Raw genomic sequence first — 21,734 nt, 5'->3', positions numbered from 1 at the left:
ACCAGCACGCAGGCATCAACAACCTCCAAAATACACAGAAGTCTCTCTGCATAAAGCAAGGTTAATTCCTAAGCAGGAACTTGGGTGAAACAGCAGCAGACTCCTTCACTAGCATGGGGTTCCTTCAAGCAAAATAAATAGTCAGAAGCTGTAAAGGGGTTAAATAGGAATTAGTGCTTCACCAGCATAAAGGATTTTTTCCTATCTAGCTAATATTACCCAAAGCAGGTTTATAAAAAGGAGTAATTTCACTGAAGGTAAGGTAAACACTGTATAAAAAGGGAGGGGGGGGACCACTTGTTAGATTTTTAGAAGCACATAGTGCAGAATTTATACGTATACTCAAAAAGTAATGAATCAGTGCAATCAAGTGCTGACCTTCATAGCACAAGTATGACTTTTAAAACTATTGGTTTTGAACTAAATGATCAAGAAGCATTTAATGAAGAACACATGCTGTCCATACATGTAATAAATAATGTGGAATCTCAACGAAAAGCAGTAATGGTAAACAAAGTACAATTACTTCTGTTAATAGTGGTCCACCGATCACTCAAAGCATCCGTTTGGAAAACAACATCATGTGGTAGCATAAGATTATATAAATACAATGTTCTCCAAAACAAAACCTTCACTCAGTCAAACAAAAAGGAACATGCTACATTGCAGAAAGTTGCCAGTGCTGTACATTTTTTTAAAAAATATTTTTTGTTTTCCTGAAAAAGCTTTAAGTATGTAAGCTGGAAGAACTTCCTGAGATCATTGGATCACATGAGAATCCCAACATTCATTTTCATAGAGAGTAATTATTGGTACACAACTGTAAAAAAGTTTCAAAATGTGAGCCACAAAGTCTCGGAGCTGGCAGTAAGATATTCCACTTACACAGCAGAAACATTTCAAAAGTTTTGGTACGTTCCCAACTAAATTTCAGCAGAAACACATGCACAACAGCAAAATGCCAATTAGCAAATCTTTTATTTATTCAAATAAATAAAGAGGAAAAGAACTATGATTCTCTTTTTAATGCAGGTGTACCGATGCCAAAATTACAGAGGAATTTCAGTGGGGAGGAGGCAGGGCAAGCCATCTCATGTAAACAAGCTCCACATTTACTTTTCTAAACATATATCCTCTTCTGTACCTCTCTACGTGAAATTACCTATTAGACGCACACTGATGAAAGGTTTGGTTGCAGAAAGTTAGAAGCAGGAGAAGGGTCAAGCCTTGTCTGACAACCTCTGAAATATGTCAACAATCCAATAGTTAAAATTAATATATTACACACTGTGTCCCTGATCCTGCTTAAACTGACAAGAGTTTACCACTAAAATTAGTATGCATTTGATCATTTTACATCAAAAGTATTGGTATTTTATGGTCTGCAACAATCCATTTTGATAATTTATTCCTGTATTTTTTACATCAGCTTATTGTAACAGTCAGAATTGTTCCCAGAGAATTCTTAAGAACAATTAAGCAAATCAAATGCAGCCTCTCATTCTTTTTTAGAGGAAAAAAGCCAAGACAAACTCAAACCAGCCTTTCAGGTAATAATAAGAACTGGGTCACACCACTTCACTAGCCTGTGGCCTATACAAAGCTGCAAAATTAATGGAAACTGTAAATCACCAGCAATTACTCATAATGGAAAAAAAAATCCCTTTTCACAAGATGAAATACATTTTATATATTTCTGAATCGGGTTGTTTTACACAGCATGAATTTTACACTGCATATGATTTTTGATGCTAAAACATACACGTGGAGAAAAAAAGCCAGCTACTAACAATGCATTTAAACACCTGTACATCGTTTACATATTAACATATTTTACACCGCTCCAAATTGTGTCACTTAGTTACGCACATTTCAAAACAGAGCACAAAATGCTTTTTTTTTTTAAAAAAAGAAAACAAAGAGTGGAAAGTAAATGCTGCTTTCAGTTCCTTAGTAATTCAATTGATTCAGGTGTTAACTTTGTTCCATGCCAGCCATCAGTGATAAAGCTAAAGATTCCACTGTGAACCAAATCATTAAAAAAAGACAAACTGTTAATATTTACATTTATATCAGTCTGCAAAAAATTCATTGCGGCACTCAAATTTGTACTTTAAAAGGAAGACACACTTTTATTATTTAAATTATAAAATCTAAAGTTTTAAGACTGTCAGGTATTTGACGAATCTCTAGTATTTCTGACAACACTTCACCATTTCCCTCACCGCCTGAAATAACCAAGGGATAACTGAAAAGAACTGGTAAGAACTGAGTTCCTTTGTGTGAAATACTAATCGCAGTAAATGGAAAAAATAATAATTTTTTTTTTTTTAATGTGTGGTAAGCCATGCTCACAGATGATTCTTGTAGATCCAATAACAGTGAATTGAGATAATTCCTCTCCTAGAAGTCCACCTTACTTCCTGTTGGGTACTGTTCTCAAAGCAGAAACAGATGAACATGCATCTAGGTCCCAGCTAACCCCATTCAGAATTTGGCACCATAGCTCAAAGTGCCATTGATTAGCAATTTAAGCTAATACATCAGGCTGGAAGTAGGAGCACAGACATGTCCTCTTCTGCTGTTTCTGCTACTGAGGCAGTAGTCACCAGCAGAAGGGGAGAGCCAAGAACTCTGGACAGTTTCAGCTGAAACATCATAATATTTACTCTGACTAAAATTCTAGATGTTAGTGATATATCACAGCTGTCAGCCAACAACAGTAAGAATGCTTTTCTATGCCCTATAGGAACAGGGAGTTCTATAAAAACAAAATACCACTCCAAGCTAATAAATTTCTAGGCACAATTTAGTTTCATTTATTTGTTCAGAAAACTACTTGTCACTTTCTTGGCTACATTAGTCATCCCATCCTCAAGCAAACAGGTAAACTGTAGACAGCTGTCCATAAAAAAAAAAAAAAAAAAAGCATGGCACAAATACCCTAAAAAGTGATGGAATTAACTTACTAAGAGGCAAGTGAAGCTTCATGTCTGTGAATATCTCATTTAGCAGTTTTAAAAAATGAGATTCTTTAAGATGCACTGACAAACATTAAAATGGATTAACATAAATACATTCCTATAAGGCTTGTGTTCCAGTAAGTGTAGTTATATGAAACCCCTTATATACTTACAATGAGGAAAAGAGCCTCGACAGACAGCTTTGTTCAGAATAGTTACAAGAAACATGTGACAGTTTTTAAAATCAGATTCCATCTTCTCTATGGATTCCATCCTAAGAAACAATTAAATAGAAGTACACTTAACAGACTAGTAACTATGTTATCTTCAGAATATGGCCAAAACTTCTTAATGACAAAAAAGCTCCCCGTACATTGCAAACTCAACCCAGAATGCTATTTCAGTTATGTCTGTGTACACCATCTCTAGAAAACTAGGGCAATTTTTACAGGAATGTCTGGGCACTATCACAATACTACCAGTATTGATTTTCTCAATTTTTTAACTTAGCAGTTAACAGGAGGAACTGTGTGGGTTTAAGTGACAAGAACTATTATTCCCATCTAGTTCTGTGTCTTAAGACAGACATTCCTGGTGCCTATTGCTTCAGAGCTCCTTGGGGTAAATCTGCACTGCTAAATAAAATGGGGTCAAGAGGCAGGTTAAGCACCGGACCCCTGATCACCACATTGCTTAGTTATTCGCTGACTCTTGAGCTCCACTTTGGACTGTGCCAACTTGAATTCACCAGAGAAGCAAGACTGGATAGTTCACACCAATCACTTTTCCCCGTTTTCTCTTCTCCCAAAAGACGATACAGATGAGACTACATCAGGTGTAACTCTTGACTCTGGCTGTCCTGCCACATCTGAGAGCATGCAACCGCAGATGTAATTTCAGGCTGTATATATAGACTGCCATAGCAGTCTATAACACAGCCTTCACAAATATTTCAGACATATTTTAGAACTGGAAAAGCACCCCAAAACAGTAATTTCCTAGTGCCACAGAAGACCAAGGTCCAAGTCCTGTGTAGCACAAACACAGCCAGTCTGTGCCAAAAGGAACTACTTCCAAAAAACATGGATGTGAGCCAGTCCATGCCTGGTGGCCTCAGGGCCACTATTTAGCCTCTGGAATCTACCATTAAACATTCATCAAAGTCCTGTTGTTTCGCACACAAAAAATCTCAGAAACATATTCATAGCTCAGAGCTTTGAAGTTATGACAATACAGAATTTTAGGTATGTATACTTACTTCCAAGCCCCCAAACCAGCCTGCCAACGATCTGCAAACATCAATACTAAATTTAACACTTTCATTATAGCTTCTTTCACAAAGCTCACCTAAAAAAACAATTAAAGTAAAAGGAGCAACAGTCAACAATTCCTTGTTAATCATAATCATTTTCATTATTAAACTGCAAGGCAATAACATGCTAATGCCATTTAATCTGATCTGTAAAAACAACCTCCTAAGTATAACATGATTCTAAATTCAAAATGTGTTTTGTAACTGTACTTGCTTCTCTGATTAATTTGATGGCTGACTATTTTGATGAAGATTAGCACAGAGAGTATTCAGGATAAAAGGCTACAATGCTATCCAGATATCTAAAGTGCCAACATAGTAGAGCTATTACAGATAATGTATAATCATTGTATTTCCAAATATCAGTTTGTTCAAATTCCCACATCTCTTAAAAACAAATGAATCATAAAACATGATGTAAATAATTTCAGTTTGTCCTCTTTTTCATAGAACTGAGGTAAGACTTGCAATGCGAAGTGAATCTCAATGTTAACTCTGGAAAAGTTACTGTTTCCTCAAGAGTACCTATGTATTGCTATGCAGGAACTGCAAAATAGACAACCTAATTAGTACTAAATTAGTTCCTATCCTGCTCAATATATCAAATATTCCATTTTTTTTTACCCACCTTTTCTCTCAATAGGCAGCGATCATGGATTGTAGATAGATATCTGTAATGAATTTTTATCAACTGATCTAGATCTTTGGCTTCTTCTACCTGATGCTGAAACTCCAAGCCTGTACTGTGAAGAATCTTAAACAAAGAAAAGACCATACTTATTTAATTCTATGTTGTACACGAGTGCTTATAGCTCTCTCCCAAGACTTATTCTGGAGCCTAAGACTGCTCAGTTAATTCACTCTTCCCTTTCCGATCTCAGTTTTTTGGCTCAGCCTCCCAGCTACCATCGATATAGTATAGCTCTGAACTCTTTTCATAATTGTAAGTGACATTCTTCATATAAATGAGGATGCTGCCATTGCACAATGGACAGATTATACTGTTTCTGTAGGAGCTGATTTGGAGCACATTAATTTCATTAGGGACTTTTTAGGATGCAGAAGATTTGAACTAGAAATGGAACACATCATTTTTCAGGATACAGAAATGCAAAATACTATCATGACAAAAGAACATCCTCTGACTTCTCTTCTCAAAAGAGCAACATATTAACACAACTAATTCTTTTATTAGGTTGAAAAAAGGCAATAATAGAGCACCTATCAATCTATAGGTGTTACCTTATTATTTAAGAAGTATCAACTTTTGGATCTGAATACTTTTGATTTCTGAGAAAGATCTACTTAAAGAAATAAAATTTCTGTACTAACACTTATATGACCATAATAGGTCATATAGCTTAAGAGAATAATAGCTTACAGAAACCTATTTTGACATGATAGTGTTTCAGCCTCATAGCATTAGGAGAAATAGCCAAAAAGAAAAGAACTATTAGCATCCACAGATCAATAATATGCATATAGAAATTCTAAAATATTTTTTGAATTACTGATTTAAGATGTCTGAACTAAAACTGACAAATACTTTTAGCTCAAATTCAATGCGTAGATTGGGCATTAGACTAAGATTTTGCTTTCTATTTGCAGCTATTTGGTCCAGATTGTTTTAAATGAAATTGCATCTATGGCTACACATTCTTAACATAAATGAAATTATGTCATAAGACAAACCCTTGTCATGATATAGTTGTGCAGGCTGTTAACAAAATGCATAAGTTTCACTCTTAAGAGGAACATGCGATGTATTTGTTGTTTTATACATTCTGCTTGCGGTCCAAACAGAGGAAGTGTTCCTTGTTCTAATAAAGTTCCTTCCTTAACCTGTGGGTTTTCCGCAGCACAGAGTAGCTCTAAAAAAGAAAGAGAAAAGATTTTAAAATTAAGTATATATGAAAAAATGTAGTGAAAGCATTACTTAAATTTGAAATCAGTTATTTCTTATTATTCTGCACAAAAGAAAAAGCTTACATCAGTTTATTAATTCAGATGATTTACTGAGATATAACAATAATATACTGAAATAGTTTGACAATGTATGTACAATGCAATTTGATAAATACTTGAATAGGAAATCCTATATAAGAGCTAAAAATTATGTGAAAGGATAAAAAACCTACATTAAAATGAAGCTACTTCCTAATTTATGTTTTAGCACTTGAAGTGTCCATATTGATTTTATATGGAAGAGGAACAGTATAAGTATCAAACCAGTGAACGGAGATACTATGAGATCTTTTTCTAGAATCCCCAAATATTTAAATTGTGACTTAAAGTACATATTCCAAATGATGTATCTTAATGTTTTGATCTCAACTGGAGCATATTTTTAAACTGTTTTCTTAGCTTGTTTTCAAAATATTCTTGTAAAATCATGAATAAACCGTGTTTGTGATGGTGTGCTTCTCCCCCTCTCCCCACCATGTGCTCTTGCATCTCCCCCAATGTGACCTCTCCATAAACAGCACATAGGCAGGGGCTAATTGAGCACGTGCCAACTAAAACCCATCTAGTATGCAAATATGACTGTGAGTCAATCATCTCCCCCCACCCCCCCATAAACAGGGGAAGCCCAGAGCCCATTCAGTTCTCCTGCATGGCAGCAGAACCTCCTCTTGAGCAGGGATGCCTCTCAAGGTTACTCTTCGAGGTTGAGAGATTCCTTACCCGCGACAGATCCTCGGTAAGTGATTAATAGCATCCTGTAACTTTGCAAAACTTTGTGGAACTCTGCTAAGTTGTATCTCTGATTGATTGTGCACATAACCCTTTAGATCTAAACCACTGACCAAGTCTGTGACTGAGACTGGATCCAGCTGCACACAGACTCCTCTGAGGAGTTTGGAAAGCAAAGGAGGTCCATTCTGAACCTCGTTGACTCAACGGGAGGGTCTCCTTGACACTTTCGTCTGACCCTGTCCTTCACGCAATAAATAACTGAGTGAACCTTGCCATCAACCCTCATTAAATCATTGTCTTATTTACAATTGAACTCTGTTAAATCACTATCTTACTGCAATAAAACATATCGCTGATTCTCTCCTACAAGTGAAGCACATCACTCCTCACTCATCTGCAACAGTGTTGTTCTTGAGGTTAAAGAGATACCAAAGAAATGCCCTGCGTAACATATCTGATTTTGAAAGCTAATAGAGACGGAGATCTATTTTACAAAACAAGTCAGAATCCTAACTGTTCTATATACTACTTACTGTAGAAATCAGCAGACTATATATATCCTTAGACTACAAACCAAGATTTTATAATATCTGTCATTCAAGCAGTTTCTTACCATCAAATCGTAAAACATCTAGGCTATACTTGGCCCACTTTATCTGTAGTAAGAGCAGAAAAACTTGATTGTAAATTTTTTGGCATTCTAAGCTTATAACTATGTCCACAGGCCAAGGAACCTAAGAAAGAGAGAGGATAATCAGGACAGAAAAGCTAAGTAGGTTTAATAAAACATTTCAAATCTGTTCTAAAACAACGCAGTAACTTGTAATTACACCCTACCTTATAACTCAATGTCAGACCATCTAAGGTGTGAACAGGGAGTTTCTTCTTCGCTGTATCAACATTTTCAAATGATATAGACAACCTATGTAAAGAAACAAGGGCTTTTATCGGTGATACTCTGTTTTAAATTAGTGGTTACCTTCTTAAAGATTTTTAATTTCTCATTGTGAAATATCAACTGGCAGATTTAATCTGATAGAGGAGGATAGAAAAAGATGACAGTGATTCAAAACTTCATTAAAACAGATTCTTGTAATGAATATGCAAGAATTAGTATTGCACTATATAAGTACATTAATAGAGCTAGCTGTGAAGGAAACAGTAACTTTATTGTATTTTGCAGGATTTTGTATTTTACCTTGAACTATCCTCTGGATAGCGTTGCCCAACTGCTTCTTGAAGTTGAACATTTAAGAAAGCAACGTTCTGCCAAGTTTCTTTTTCTCTAATTTTGTCAAAAATGGATGTATAGAAATCATACATAGTATCTCCAGCCTCAAGTAAGAAAAAGTTTCTCATTGCCTGCAAGTATTCTACTAGCCTAAATGGGGGACAAAAATATAGACATTTCCTCAATCTTCATCATACAACTGGAATCAAATACAACTTTTATAAAAACAAAACCTTAAGAAGGTTCTTCATTACAAGAATTCATCTGAACACACTAGACTTAATGAAGTCTACCTTGAATCCTTTGTTTATCCTTCAGGTAGCCTCCACATATGTTCAGATAAAACAAAATAATCAGCCCATGTATTGCTGTAAGCCTAAGTAGCCCCACTAACTTCAACAGAACTACTTATGGGATTCAGCCATCTCCTGGGTTGGGCATTTCACAAAAATAGCTTAGAAGTGAAAAATCCTGTCCCTCTCTCTAAACAGAACTTAGGAAAAGAGATGTAACTTCAGGGAAAGATCTGTGTAAGGAAGGACTTTAATATGGAGCCCCAGAAAACAATATTGATTCTTCCTCTGATGAAGTAGGAAGAAAACTACCTCCTCATCTGTCACAAGAACCATGAATACAGATATACCAAGTATGTGTAGTTCTTATATAATGTGGCACTGGAGAACACTAGTACTCCCTGCAGATTAAAAGCATGGTGACTTTATGACAACCTAAAAGGTAAAAAGAATGGGCCATTTTACTCTGTGTACTACAAAAATACCTGATAATACTGTTTTGTGTATTATACATTTTATAGTATCATAATCAAATCTCATCTCAAATAAATAATTCTGACTTCCTAAAATTTCTCTTGAAGTTTCGAATGACAAGGCTATTAAAAATACTGTCTGAAACAATTCTCCTATTGGACGTCCACTGAAAATAGATTATAGCTTTACTCCTGATTTAACCTGGACAGAGAGGTTTCCCACAGGATTCTATGTTATTTTCCCCTTTTCCTTCAACATTTTTGCTGTTGATTATCAAGTTGGTGTAGAAACACAACACACTTTGAAGCTTTTTAATAACATTTTTAAAAGAAAATTCCTGCTTTTATTACATGGCATACCACTGGTAATTATTTTTTAAAGGAAAATCCCAGTTAATTTCTTACCTATAATCCTTCTTTAAAGTTTGCATTAGATTACCACAACATTCCAAGTATTGCTTGTCTATGTGAGGATAAAGGCAAGACCTTAATGTCAGTTCAAAAGTCTGGCAGGTCACTGATTCCGAGGATCTATCCACACAGACGTCCCCACCAGTAAACTTCTCATGAAAGTCACTTTGTTCCAAATATAATCTTCAAAATAAAACACATTACTTAGTGGAGAAGGCATTTAATTCATACAACACATAAAAGAAAGATGTCATATCTTCAGAGCTTTTAATCAAACTTGGATCTTCTGCTCTAAAAAATATGTTGCAGAAGTAAGAACAGCTGCTTCATAACTATAGCACTCAATTCATTAGTTGTTAGTTTCACAACATAACAAGTCTATTAAGTGATCATTCACACTGCTTTTGTATGACCCAAGCATAAGAATACTGAAAAGAATGACATATTGTAATCACCCAGTTGCTCAAGGAATAATTCTGAAAAATAATACCAAGCTCAAACACTATACAGCTTAATAAATAAACCCTTTCTCATAAGATCTTTTAAAACTATATTGCGCATCAACAAAACACTGGTGAGATGAACTTCTCAGAACAAGAAAAAGTAAAGCTAAAGAAAAAAGGCAAAAAGATTGAGAAAGTAGAATTTGAGGCACCTTAAATATGGATTCATATATTATCTCTAATATTATACCTTGGGAAGAGAGTATCTGTGGACATTCCACATTTGGTAAGCCTAATTATTTAGTCACAGGAAGGATCAAATTATTATAACTTGCAAAAAGCTACTCAGTAGTTTAATCCATTTTAAGAGCAGACCCATTTTTTACCACTTCATAGCAGGTATTGCCTTGACAGACTGAATGAGTCTGTCATTGAATTAATCACGCTATCAACTTTAACAAATAGGATGGTCTCAACCAAAAAGGGAAGTAGTCTTACCTACTATTAATTACAATTTCTTCGTAACAAATGGTGCATTTAGACATAACTGAGGAAAAACATTCTGACTTCAATTGTATAGAGTTTAACCTTTACAATAAAAGCCTTTAACTACAACTGTAAGCCAAAAGGCACTATTAGATCACCAATATCCTTGAAAAAAATGAAAAGTCTTAGATCCCAAATAGGTATTCATGGAAAAAAAAAGCAACTATTTGTTATTTGTAACTAAGTAAGATTTTTAGATTTACAACCTTTCCTGCTAATTCTCAAAACATTTATAACCTCTACAACGGCCTTCCTGCATTATGAAGAATGAAGAATCTTTATGCAATTAACATGAATTCTGGAAGGCTTTTAGAGCACAATCGAAGCTGCATTTTTCAAATAACATGCTTGGTATAAATCAAAGACATTGTATACAATCCCATACAAGCACATTAAAAAGTTTGAATTTTACAACAGCATTCACTATTAAAACACATTTTGTTTATTTGATAAAAATCCATTATGATAAAGACCATTCCATTTTCTACACTAAAGGACGCTGCTAGCAGCAATCTGCAAAAACTTCTTTACTGTTTTTAACTTTTCTTTTTAATTAGCACAAGGGCAGTGTTTACTCAGCTTTTGTCACTGATTATCAGTGCGGCTCTTTATTCTGTGCTTGCTTGTTTTAAGCAGCAGCAACTAAAATTGGGTCTACCGAACGTCACCAAGCAGAATATTGCTTTCCACAACACAGTAGTAAGATCGTTCATTTAGTGGGTATTCATTTACCTGGCAAAATTAATAGCCAGCAGTGGGTCATGGACATCATCCAGTTCTAAGTGTCTTTCTGCTATAGACTGCATCTTTATCAGGCTCTGTTTTGTAGCCTGTTGTTCTGTAATAATATCTGGAACAGATTCTTCCCCATGCCGCAGGCGAGATTGCACAGATTCCAAGAATAGCGTATACAAACTCTTTCTTTCAGCATCTGAATTGAGTAAGACATTTCATGGTAAGATTTGTTTCAAGAAAAAGCATAATTTGAACTGTAACAGTAAGAACTGTACAATCTAACACTGACTTGGTATGTTTTAACAGATTACATTTAGACCACTGTTTAGTAAAGTACTCAAGTACATAAATGAAGCACTGTTAAACCAGTACGGGTAGTCCAGTGCTTAAAAACAGGCATATGTTCAAATGCATTGCTGAATAGCTGTCTGAAATATAAAATATTTCAGAAAATATTAGAAAATTTTCTCCTTCAGGTGCAAAGGCAATTAATTATTCACACCTGAAACAGTCCTGCAGTTTTCACTAGAATAGATCATATTCTCAAACCAAATGAGGAAACAAGCCTAGAGAGATTCCAAAGTAATTCAAACTACTCTATTTCTAAACATAAAGAAACAGCAAAAGCAAAAAATTTGTCTCCTATGAAAAAACAGAATAATCAGGCTGTTCTATGTTTTACTATCGTTCACGATAAATACTCTAAATATTCATATTTATAAAAATGTCAAGATTTTTCATCTAATTAACAGTAAGCTTTCTTTAGCAGTCCAACATGCTGTCTTGAAATTATTCAATCACTTATTAGTGGAAAACAGCTACTTATTAAAACCAAAGGTGTTATGCTTGGAACATATAAATTGGTTTTTTTGTCTCATAACAAATGGAAAATGTTTTGCAAGCATAATGAAACAAAGTTTAAGAACAACTTAACAAATCAGACCAATAAAAACTGAAGTAAATATTCAATCTTTATTCACTTTGTTCATGTCACTTGTTTGCATTGGAAAAGTAACTATTTTCAATCAGGTGTGAAGTTACAAACCATACTCCTAAAGTGTAACTAGGAGAGTATATTATTCTAAAAACATGGAAATATTAATAAATAAAATATGTCTGCACTGTTAGGTACGCTAAGGACTGGTATTATACAGACTGACATTTCACCTCTTGATGCAGCTTGCTGAGGAGAACCATCCTTGCATTGAAGATTCTTCAACAACTGCATGGATTTTCCAGCCATGATGATTTGCTTTAGAACCGGTTTCAGAAAAGAGACCATAGTATGTTGCCTGCTTGAAGGGGCCTGATCACTGCCAGAACTGGCACTGGCATTGTCACTCATCTTCTCTTCATTCTCTGTCTTTTCTGACACACTATATAATGTGTAGGTAGCATACCAAAAATCTCTGTGATTAACTGGAACATTTTTGTTTCTACAAAGAAATAAGAAAGCCATTAAATATTTTTATTTTTGAAAGATGAATCTTTCTTACTAGATGATATAAATCATCCTTTTTCCTATACTCTGCCTTTCATTTATACTAATCGAAAAGCACTTTCAAAATTATATAAAATAAGCTCATTCACATATCAAACTATCTAGACATCTCCAGAATGGTGGGTAGTTTTAGCAGGATAAAGAATCAGCTCACAGTAGATACGACAATTTTATATCCAAGCAAACCCCCCAAAAAGGACAAACAGATCAATAAAATTAACTTTATGCAGGAAGTTAATCACGCATAGGGCTATTCATCCTTAATAACAAAATGACAAGTGTGATTAGTGATTGACTTAGATTTATTTAGTAAATCTAAACCACACTGAAGACTACTAAGAAAGCAGAAAATTTCTAGATTAGGTGAAAATTTAATTCTTAATTCACTTTGCTCTTTTGTGCTGTTTCTATCAGACACATAGTTTGGTCTTTGAAGTTAGATGGAAAGTAACCAAAATTAGATAATTAAAATTAAGCTCAATTATAAATACAAGCTGATATCACACCTGTTAGCCGTACGGAAAACACAACTATAGAACCAAGGAAAGAAAAATTAAGTAGGATACAAGTATGATAAAGATCTCAGTAATTAAGGATTTATTACAATGGTATTAGAGAGATTCTCTTACCACCTGCTCACTTTTACATGTCTTAACAAATGCATGTTCAATTGCAGATGGGGGGAAAAACTCTAATTTGTAATATGAGACAAAAATCTAACAACTATCTAACTAATCTAACTTTCCATTTCAAACTGCCAAAAAAGCAACCAGCAAAACGTAAGATACAAGAAGAGAAGTTAACAGACAAGAAATATTTAGGAAATGTGCATGTAATCCAAGACACTTTATTAACTTGTACTCTAAGCCTGAAGCAGTATTTAAATTCTAAACAGCATTTGATTGATATCAACTACAGATTAGTAAAATAAATGAAAAGTAAATGTTAGAATTTTTCGAAGCTTGATTTTAAAAAAATTAACAGCTTAAAAAAAAAGTCAGCACACACAGAGTCGGATTGTCGATTTAATATCATAGATAGGAAAGTTACAAACAACTGATTTCTATTCCAAAAAAATACTCAATAGGGCTCAGTATCTAATGCAATTTCCCTAACAGGCTGAGACAAGTCTTAAGAAAATGATTAAGAAATTAATTCTACTTAAATAAAACAACGAACATGAAATCCTACTTTCACTGTCATTATTTACTTCCCTAGGTTCTGCAGTAACTGTTATGCTCACACTTGCATTGCATTTTATTTGTCCAGTATCACTGCTCCTACCTCTGAATGATAAATTCCTTTGCAGGATCAAACAAATTACCATGGACTATCCACTCATCCACTGTCTGTAAATATGGCCTCACAGTTTCAACCCAGAGAGAGAACAGAAGGGACACCTGAATTTAAAAAAAAAAAAAAAAGTGGCTGTTTTTTTTTAAGTATTAGATGAAATACAGCAAAGCCTAATCTGTTAATTGTGCGAAAATAATTTATAAGATGTACTAACTATACTTAAAGATTTTTTAAAGATAAAATGTTGAACTAGAAATTACAGCACACATTGTGCACTTTTCCCTTTATTACTTTTTTCATTGCAATAAATCCCAAGTAGCAACATTCCTTATTTTCACTCTTACATCTCTTAAGCAGAAACTGTTAGTCATAGAACATTCTGGGATTCCATAATGTAGAAAACCGAAAAACAGGAGGACAAGATGACGTTTACTATATTTTTACTAGTATAATCAACAGGTAACTGTAAAAACAAAAGTACATTTCAGCATTAATTGAACTATGCACTCCTGCACAAGAGTTATTTAAAAGCTTTCTCTTTCATAACAGCCTTCTAGCCTCTTGATTCTCCACAGATGCTCCCCCCCTCCTAACACCTGCTGCTGATCTCCTTGCAAATCTGATTTTATCCCGGTTAAGTTCAGGTACAAATAACTCATATCAAAATACAGTAATTCATTTATGGCAATCAAATTTGTTCTCAATCTTCAATCGACTAGCAGAAGGCTAGTGTACTCAGTCACCATATCATAGAGAAATTTTACTCATCGAGTATTCTAGTGTGTGCTCTATTAAAGAAGACTTGATTTCCCCTACCGTTTGCTCGGATGCTTCTCCAACACTGTCATATTCAAGAATAGCTTTGTAGAGAGTATTAAGCAGATGAGATGCTCGTACAACATTTCTGGTGTCAGGTGGCACTTCTGCTACTCCTGTGCTGAAGACTTTGTGGAGTACCTTCAGCTGTGCCAGTCGGGGAGACAACTTGTCTATTACTATAGAAAGTGTGACTGTTTTATCTGGAAAAAAGACAAAAATTACATAAAGATAACATCTAACAGGAAAAAAAAATTGGCAATGTTGTTCATGAATTTTTAAAATGTAGCATAGCATCTTTCACAGTTTCAAAATTTGTGTAATGTCTTGCATGCTTCCCTCTTGTAAAAATTTATATGCCTCCCTCTTGCAAAATTTCCCTTGCACTATACCTTTGTTGATTATGCATTTTTCAATTTCAGTAAGTTCTTCTTTAAAGCTAATGAAATATTTGTACAACGCCCACATAAAAGCTTGGTAGGTTCTGAATGGGGCTTCAGTAGTTTTCTTTGGAGTAGAAACAGTTGCATGCATTATGTTTTCTGGGCTGTGTCCCATCACTTCATCAATAAACTTCTGTAGTCTAAATACAACTTGACCATATGCTGCTATCTGCTCCAAAACAGATCTTAGGCAATTCTAGAAAAAAAAAAAATTTAGAATCATCTAATGAAAATGTTTATTTTGTAAAACCTGAAAATAAAATCACAAAATATTTTTATTTTCTTTGAACTTAAAATAAAATTTTGCTGTATCTATCACTTACTTATATTCCCACATACAGGAATAGCCCATTCAGTTTTATTAAATCAAAGGTGTTTCCATCAACTTAAGAAGAATTACAGAAATATTGTTTTTCTACAAGTAGTTTAATTTCCTATTCGCAAAAGATTACGTCTTTCTGATGGCAGACACATTCAGCTGAGATTCACCAAACAACTTACATGGGTTAAATGAGTTACAATAATATCATTCCGCACAGCCACTTTTCCATCATTCAGTTGAAATATAAAAAGTTTTTTCACTCCTGACAGTAACCTGGAAGAGAAACAAAAGGAGTAATATTTTATTTTTCCTTAATGGACTCATCGTAATTTTATAATTAATAGAAGAATTAGCTCTTGTTTGCCTAAATGTTTATTTTCTTCAAATAAAAGATGACCAACTACGATGCTATTGGTACTGTAAGCTGTTGCCAGAACAAGAACAATAAAACACGGGCAGCGGGCAAACATCCCCTAAAGTTCCTTTTCAGTTGAGATAATTTCAAAATGTAGGATGATCCAAAACTACTTTTCAAAATTGCACACTTGTTAAAAATCCATAGGGGCAATATAAGAACAAACTGGTTGTTCTTAACAGTGGGACCTGAAGAATCAATACATGCAAGAGGCAGTAAACTATATTCTTCTCCGTGAACCTGAACAATTAAACACACATTAGCAGCATCTTTATTATCAACAACAGTGCAAACTAAAGAAAGCTCAATAATAACTAGTTCCTCAAATATGACTTCAATGAAAAATCTCTTTTCTATTACCTCCTTGAGTGAGGATACTAAAATAAAAGGTAAAATGCAAGCTTTTTCGACATTTCTGCTTACCAAAGAGTTTCCCGTATAACCTGAGTTTCCGTGACTAGCGTTCTTTCTTCCGGCACATATAAAGGATTACTGGCGTACAAGTGGTGGTCCCTCAGAAAAAGAAAATGAACACAATTTAATAGTTAAAACCACAGCTGACTCACTTGCATGTATCTTAAGGCTCAGTTTTCCTCTACTTACACCTGGGTAGCTCTAACGGATCAAGGGGGTATTTGAAAAATATAAACAAGAGCAGAGTTTGTGTTTGTATTGTTAAGCAAAATAGTATGGAAAAAGCATTCAGATTTCATTTAGTCTTACACAACTTGACAAGCAGTTAAACAGCAAATACTGAAGTACTGAATTTGGTTTTAATTCCTTGACCCTTGATTATTTAGTATTTCATATTCAATACTGTGAAAAAGTACAGTTACTCTTTCTGTTCAGAATATTAAACTTAAAAATAAAATATGAATTTGCCTAACTAATATCAGCAAATTCATACCTTATCCCAAAAGTTTGCCCAAGGAATGGAAACTCTTCCTCATGATGCTGTGTTGCTCAATTCTTTGTAAACCTTCCACAGTATTTTTCATATTTTAGCAAAGTATAGAGTGATTATGTGCATTTGTAGTATTTTGACTTCTTAATATCATCAGTGGCAACAGTTGTATTACCACATTTAAAATTCAAACAATCCAAATTAAGTACTATCGGTTACACCATATATCTGCTAACTAAGATGGAACTCACAACAGGAACAGTATAGCTTTATTTATTACTGATTTCCAAATGTTTCCTGTAAATTTTGGTTCATAACTAGCTAGGTAACTATCTGACTCTAAAACAGACTTAATCCTTCATTAGGAAATGAATTAAATTAAGGAACCAAATACAAATCTCATGAACTGTATTAGTACAGTACTGATACTTCAGAGTTTTGGAAGGGGGAGGTGGGGGAAACAAAGAAACAGACATAAGTTTTTTCATTAAACTTTCTTCTCATTTTCCTTCCAGCACCACAGAGGATTGTGATGAAGTACTTATGTATGTACTTTCCCCACATAAAATCTGTGTTTAATTCTAACTTCATACGGGAAATACCAACAAGCAAACAGAAAGTTAAGTTTTAGGAAATTCTTTATTTTCAGGACTACTTACAACCCATCTACATTAGTTCCTCAGAGACCTTCAGAAGAGTTAACTTAAACAAAATTCAACATTGAGAAAGATTTGCTTCTCGAAACAAGGAAATCTCTCTCTTTCCTTCTCCCTCTCCCTAACATAATAAAAACCATTTTAAAAAGCAGCTGTTAATAAAAGAAACAACTCTTGCTTCCTAATCTTTTTCATTTGTACCCATTTAACTCTAAATTCTGTTTTTACTAAACCAGTAATAACTATAATAGCTTTACAACACAGTATTAAAGACAGTCAATAAAGTCATTATTTAGCATTATATAATGCTGATAAGAATGCGTAAGTGATCTTGTTTTCTTACCAGACTGCAGCTAGGTTGGAATGCAGGTGCAGACTATGTGAAAAGCGAGGAGCTCTCCCTGTCCAGTACTGAGGAACTACATGCTGTTCCAGCCAACTGCGGGCATCAGGTTCACCGACTGTCAAAACGTGATAGTAACTGAGATACTTTTATTTATTTAGGAAATGTTCATAAAACACAGGAAGAAGTTATTAATGAGCCTATCCACTCAACTGCAGAAGTACAGATCTTTCAAATAAATCACAATTTACAACTATTTACACTTTATTGCACTCACATGTATGATAACATCACAAACAAATTAATTTACATGTAAATGCCCCCATATTCTAAAGGTTTCTTAAGTACTTAAAAAAAAAAAACACACAACTTGGAGACATATTTAGATTTCAATTCTTCCTCTGTGAATGTGCTTCTATTTCAGGAAATTCTCAAACAATATACACAAAAATAAAGGTGACTTAAAAAATAAATTGCCAAATACCACTGACTTTGTCAACATGTCACTTTCTACTATGCGCTCGGTCCATTAACACAAATTTTCTTTAAATATGATTACCAAGAAAATTTTACCTAATCCCAGTTAGATAGCTGATTCTTGTACCATATATCCACATCATGCTGTCTTCTTATACCAGCTATCTTTTACCCTATATTATTCTATAAAAAAAATGCAGCTAGTTAACACTGTCTGAAGCTATTCAGACGTAAGCCACTAGTGTTTTAATTATATAAAAGCATTTTTTCAAAAATTTTTCATATGCAGAACTTGTTCAACTGTTTCTCATCACTCAATTTTATTTCAGCATTCTAATATTTAATGATAAAGAAATCCATACAACTATGTTACATTTACTGAATATGTTTTTATTCCTGTTTTGGAATATCCATGCACGCTTTCGCCACAGAAGTTTGTTTCCAGAAATAAACAGAAGTGTTCTCCATTTACGTCAACAGAAATCACACCGAGCCTTCTGTTTTACTGCTTTCTTACTGCTAAAAATTAAACAAGCAGTAGTGAACAGTAAGGCACGTACTTAAACCATAACTATAGGTCTAAGAACATAACACCTCACTAAAAATAATAAATAAAGCACCATTAGATTGCTAAAAATTGAGCATATACAATTATTACATTAAAAAATGACAGCTCTTGCAAACTCTCAGACAAAAATGCTAACCTTTCCAGGAAACATTAGGTACTGTTTTCTTGTTTGGATCTTGGTCTTCTAAAGGTGTCCTGTCTACTTGGATACCTGAGTCCTCCCTGCTCAAAGGCTGAGTGTCTTCCTCTTCTTCACTTTCTTCAGACCAATCCTATGAAATGCAATAAAACTCAGTATGTCTCAATGTAATGTAACAGATCTATATTCAGTTCTTACTGACTGAGAAGCTGAGTGTTTCTTCCACTGAAAAGGCATTTCACAAAATTAAGACTAACATTACCGTCTACCACGGACTGAACTGGTTTAAATTAAGTAAAACATTAAAATTGAAAGTTTTTGGAGCAAGAGCAATGGATCTAGCACAACTGGATTTAGGCGTAGCATACAGCACAAGCTACTGAATTTTTAAAACATATTTCAAAAGCACATATTCACATCATATATGAAGTTCTGATGATATCGGTGTGCTGTTCAAAGTCTTCAATACAGTTTCTCCTTCTGAGGTTCAAAAATATAATTTAAACTCCTGAGCTTCCACTACTCCTTACATACTGCCATACTGATAACTTTTCACAATATTAACAGGCTGCTAATTTATTTGTTTTGCAAAGTTTTCGGAGTCATCTGTGAGGATGATCTGGGAAATCTACATACATTCTATTAACTTTAGCTGATACAGTGAAATTGTTACTTGGAAACGTGTTGTCTTCTTAATCTCCTTTTGTCATTATGCACCCTACTTTGATGCTAAAAATCTGTCACATTCTTTTAGACAAAGGACAACAATCAGTAATCTTATCATTCGGCTATTAAGTAGGAGAGAGGTTAGAGCAGTATACCATCTGCCAAAGGAAAACATTTTTTTTCCTCCAAACTTTTCAAGTGAATTAGAACTTGGGAGTGGAAGTGTGTTCAAGCGGACAAACGAGAGAATTGGAAACGATCACAGAAATACAGGAAATTCTGATTAGGAGCAGGCAGGGGTCAGCAGAAGAAGCCAGTTTAGCCACAAAACTTTGTCAAGTTAGAGCATGGCAAAGAACAAAAGCATTTTGTATTATTATTCCCATGTGGGTCTGTATGTCTTTCATGGTATTAAGTAAGGAAGTAAGCAACATATGAGGGAATCCTGGGAGGATGAACAAAACAGAGTATACAAACCAGGGAAACTCAGCCAGGTCTGTAACATGCTCCAAACTAGCGTAGACAGTTATTTTCTTTCACCTTAAGAAATTACTTACTGGTGTATCTATGCCAGGGCCGAAGTAAATTTCTTCTCCTTCCATCAAATACTTTCCCCAATCAAATTCTTCTTCCTTTTCTAAGAGGAGTATAAATACAAAAATGCTGAGTCTCATTTAACTCTGATTTCATTTTCCTCTAAAGACATTTCCAAAGCTAGAAATATCTTGGTACTCTACATCTTTACAATAACAGGCATTCTCTTCCACTTAAGATTATGCCATTGTTCTTTTAACAAAGTTATAAACTTTGCACATGAAATGTAAATGGTGACTGTATATTCTTTATTATTTTTCAGTTTTGTTGCTTATACATTCAAAATATGCAATGTAGTGAGTCATCGGCATATTAATCTGTATTATGCTATACTATCCAAGGCTTCGATACTGGAAAAACATGCAAGGATGCAACATATTACTTATGAGTAGTCCCATTTAGCTCAGCAGAAACATTCTAAACATAAAATTTACATATGCATAAGGATACTGGACTGTAAACAAAACAAAGCAAGAATTGGCTTATTCTCCAGAAAAGACACCACACATCCATGATGCTATGTGTAATACTTCAAAATAACAATCAAACTTACAATATATTATATCTTAAACATGAAGTTTACTCAACTGTAATTAGTGGTGTTTGAGATAACCTCTTCATATTCACATTCCTGGAAGGGGCTGAAAGTGCATTCAAAACACCGCCGAGGGAATGTGCAGAGATCATTCAAAAAGGAATCTTAAGATGCAAGATTTTCTTTAGGTTAGTCTGAAATATTCTTCTTTCAGTCTATGATACAACACTGTAAACAAATGGGGGATGGCATCCACTCAGACTTAAGCACAAGCCTAGTTTTTAGGCACTGAATGAAACAGTCCTCCTTTCTAAATTAGGCAAGTGGGACCTCCCTCTGGAAGCCTTCTAAGGTTGACCTTTCCTGACTACATATGGAACAGCAGTTTACATTACTAGAGCTGTTTCAACAGACCCCCTACTGAGGTGCAGGATAGCTGCTGAGGATAGAAACCACTTGTCTTTCAGCTTATAAGTGCTGCAGAACAGGTAAAGAATTTTAGTAACTGATAGCAGTCCAAGTCAAAAAGCATTATCAAGAAACTTTGTTGGCCAGAAAACTTCATTAGCTGATGTAACAGAAATGGGACTACGAAAGATTTGCAGGGTGTTTTAAGTATATAAATCATACAGCAGAATCAATAAAGCACTCTGAAATGAAGGAGATAATAAAACTGAGAGGAAAAAATGTCTTTCTTATCAGATTGTGTTAACTGATTGTATCTGTTATTTGCAACACAAAAATCTTGCAGACTTACCCACTTCTTTGTCTCTTGGTTTTTCCACATAGTTGGTGTTGGATGGAGAATCAGATAAACACAACAGAAGGGATAGTATGGAATAGTGTGTATCTGTCTTTAAAGCACAAAAAAGAAGCAAGTTAGTAAGTGGCTTAGAAGATTTTAGTTAGGAACAAATGAAGCCTATTATATGTAGGAATGCTCAGCATTAACTCC

At 34.4% G+C, this 21,734-nt stretch overlaps 1 protein-coding gene across 4 annotated transcripts in view; it reads right to left on the bottom strand.

Moving 5' to 3' along the window:
• Positions 1 to 21,734, bottom strand: part of TUBGCP5 (tubulin gamma complex component 5) — a 30,393-nt gene that overhangs the window by 3,534 nt on the left and 5,125 nt on the right. Inside the window, exons 4-24 of one of the 4 annotated variants that reach the window (XM_026103169.2) lie at positions 21,537 to 21,633; positions 20,833 to 20,943; positions 20,208 to 20,287; positions 18,982 to 19,117; positions 17,801 to 17,918; positions 16,321 to 16,410; positions 15,662 to 15,755; positions 15,110 to 15,356; positions 14,718 to 14,920; positions 13,890 to 14,005; positions 12,272 to 12,540; positions 11,102 to 11,300; positions 9,375 to 9,563; positions 8,171 to 8,353; positions 7,810 to 7,894; positions 7,586 to 7,706; positions 5,968 to 6,146; positions 4,904 to 5,029; positions 4,222 to 4,310; positions 3,137 to 3,237; positions 960 to 2,021 (exon numbers count right to left, since the gene is read on the bottom strand). In XM_026103169.2, the coding sequence (XP_025958954.1) occupies positions 1,975 to 2,021; positions 3,137 to 3,237; positions 4,222 to 4,310; positions 4,904 to 5,029; positions 5,968 to 6,146; positions 7,586 to 7,706; positions 7,810 to 7,894; positions 8,171 to 8,353; positions 9,375 to 9,563; positions 11,102 to 11,300; positions 12,272 to 12,540; positions 13,890 to 14,005; positions 14,718 to 14,920; positions 15,110 to 15,356; positions 15,662 to 15,755; positions 16,321 to 16,410; positions 17,801 to 17,918; positions 18,982 to 19,117; positions 20,208 to 20,287; positions 20,833 to 20,943; positions 21,537 to 21,633 (2,880 nt within the window). In that variant the 3' untranslated portion in view covers positions 960 to 1,974. Of the gene's footprint in view, positions 1 to 959; positions 2,022 to 3,136; positions 3,238 to 4,221; positions 4,311 to 4,903; positions 5,030 to 5,967; positions 6,147 to 7,585; positions 7,707 to 7,809; positions 7,895 to 8,170; positions 8,354 to 9,374; positions 9,564 to 11,101; positions 11,301 to 12,271; positions 12,541 to 13,889; positions 14,006 to 14,717; positions 14,921 to 15,109; positions 15,357 to 15,661; positions 15,756 to 16,320; positions 16,411 to 17,800; positions 17,919 to 18,981; positions 19,118 to 20,207; positions 20,288 to 20,832; positions 21,008 to 21,536; positions 21,634 to 21,734 lie in introns of those variants that run through there. The other 3 variants (XM_026103171.2, XR_003259619.2, XM_026103170.2) reach the window with 3 other exon arrangements.

Source organism: Dromaius novaehollandiae, chromosome 1, assembly GCF_036370855.1.
Source record: "Dromaius novaehollandiae isolate bDroNov1 chromosome 1, bDroNov1.hap1, whole genome shotgun sequence".
Taxonomy (NCBI): domain Eukaryota; kingdom Metazoa; phylum Chordata; class Aves; order Casuariiformes; family Dromaiidae; genus Dromaius; species Dromaius novaehollandiae.
The sequence above is the reverse complement of the archived record's forward strand: the minus strand, read 5'-3'. Positions and strand labels throughout refer to the sequence as shown.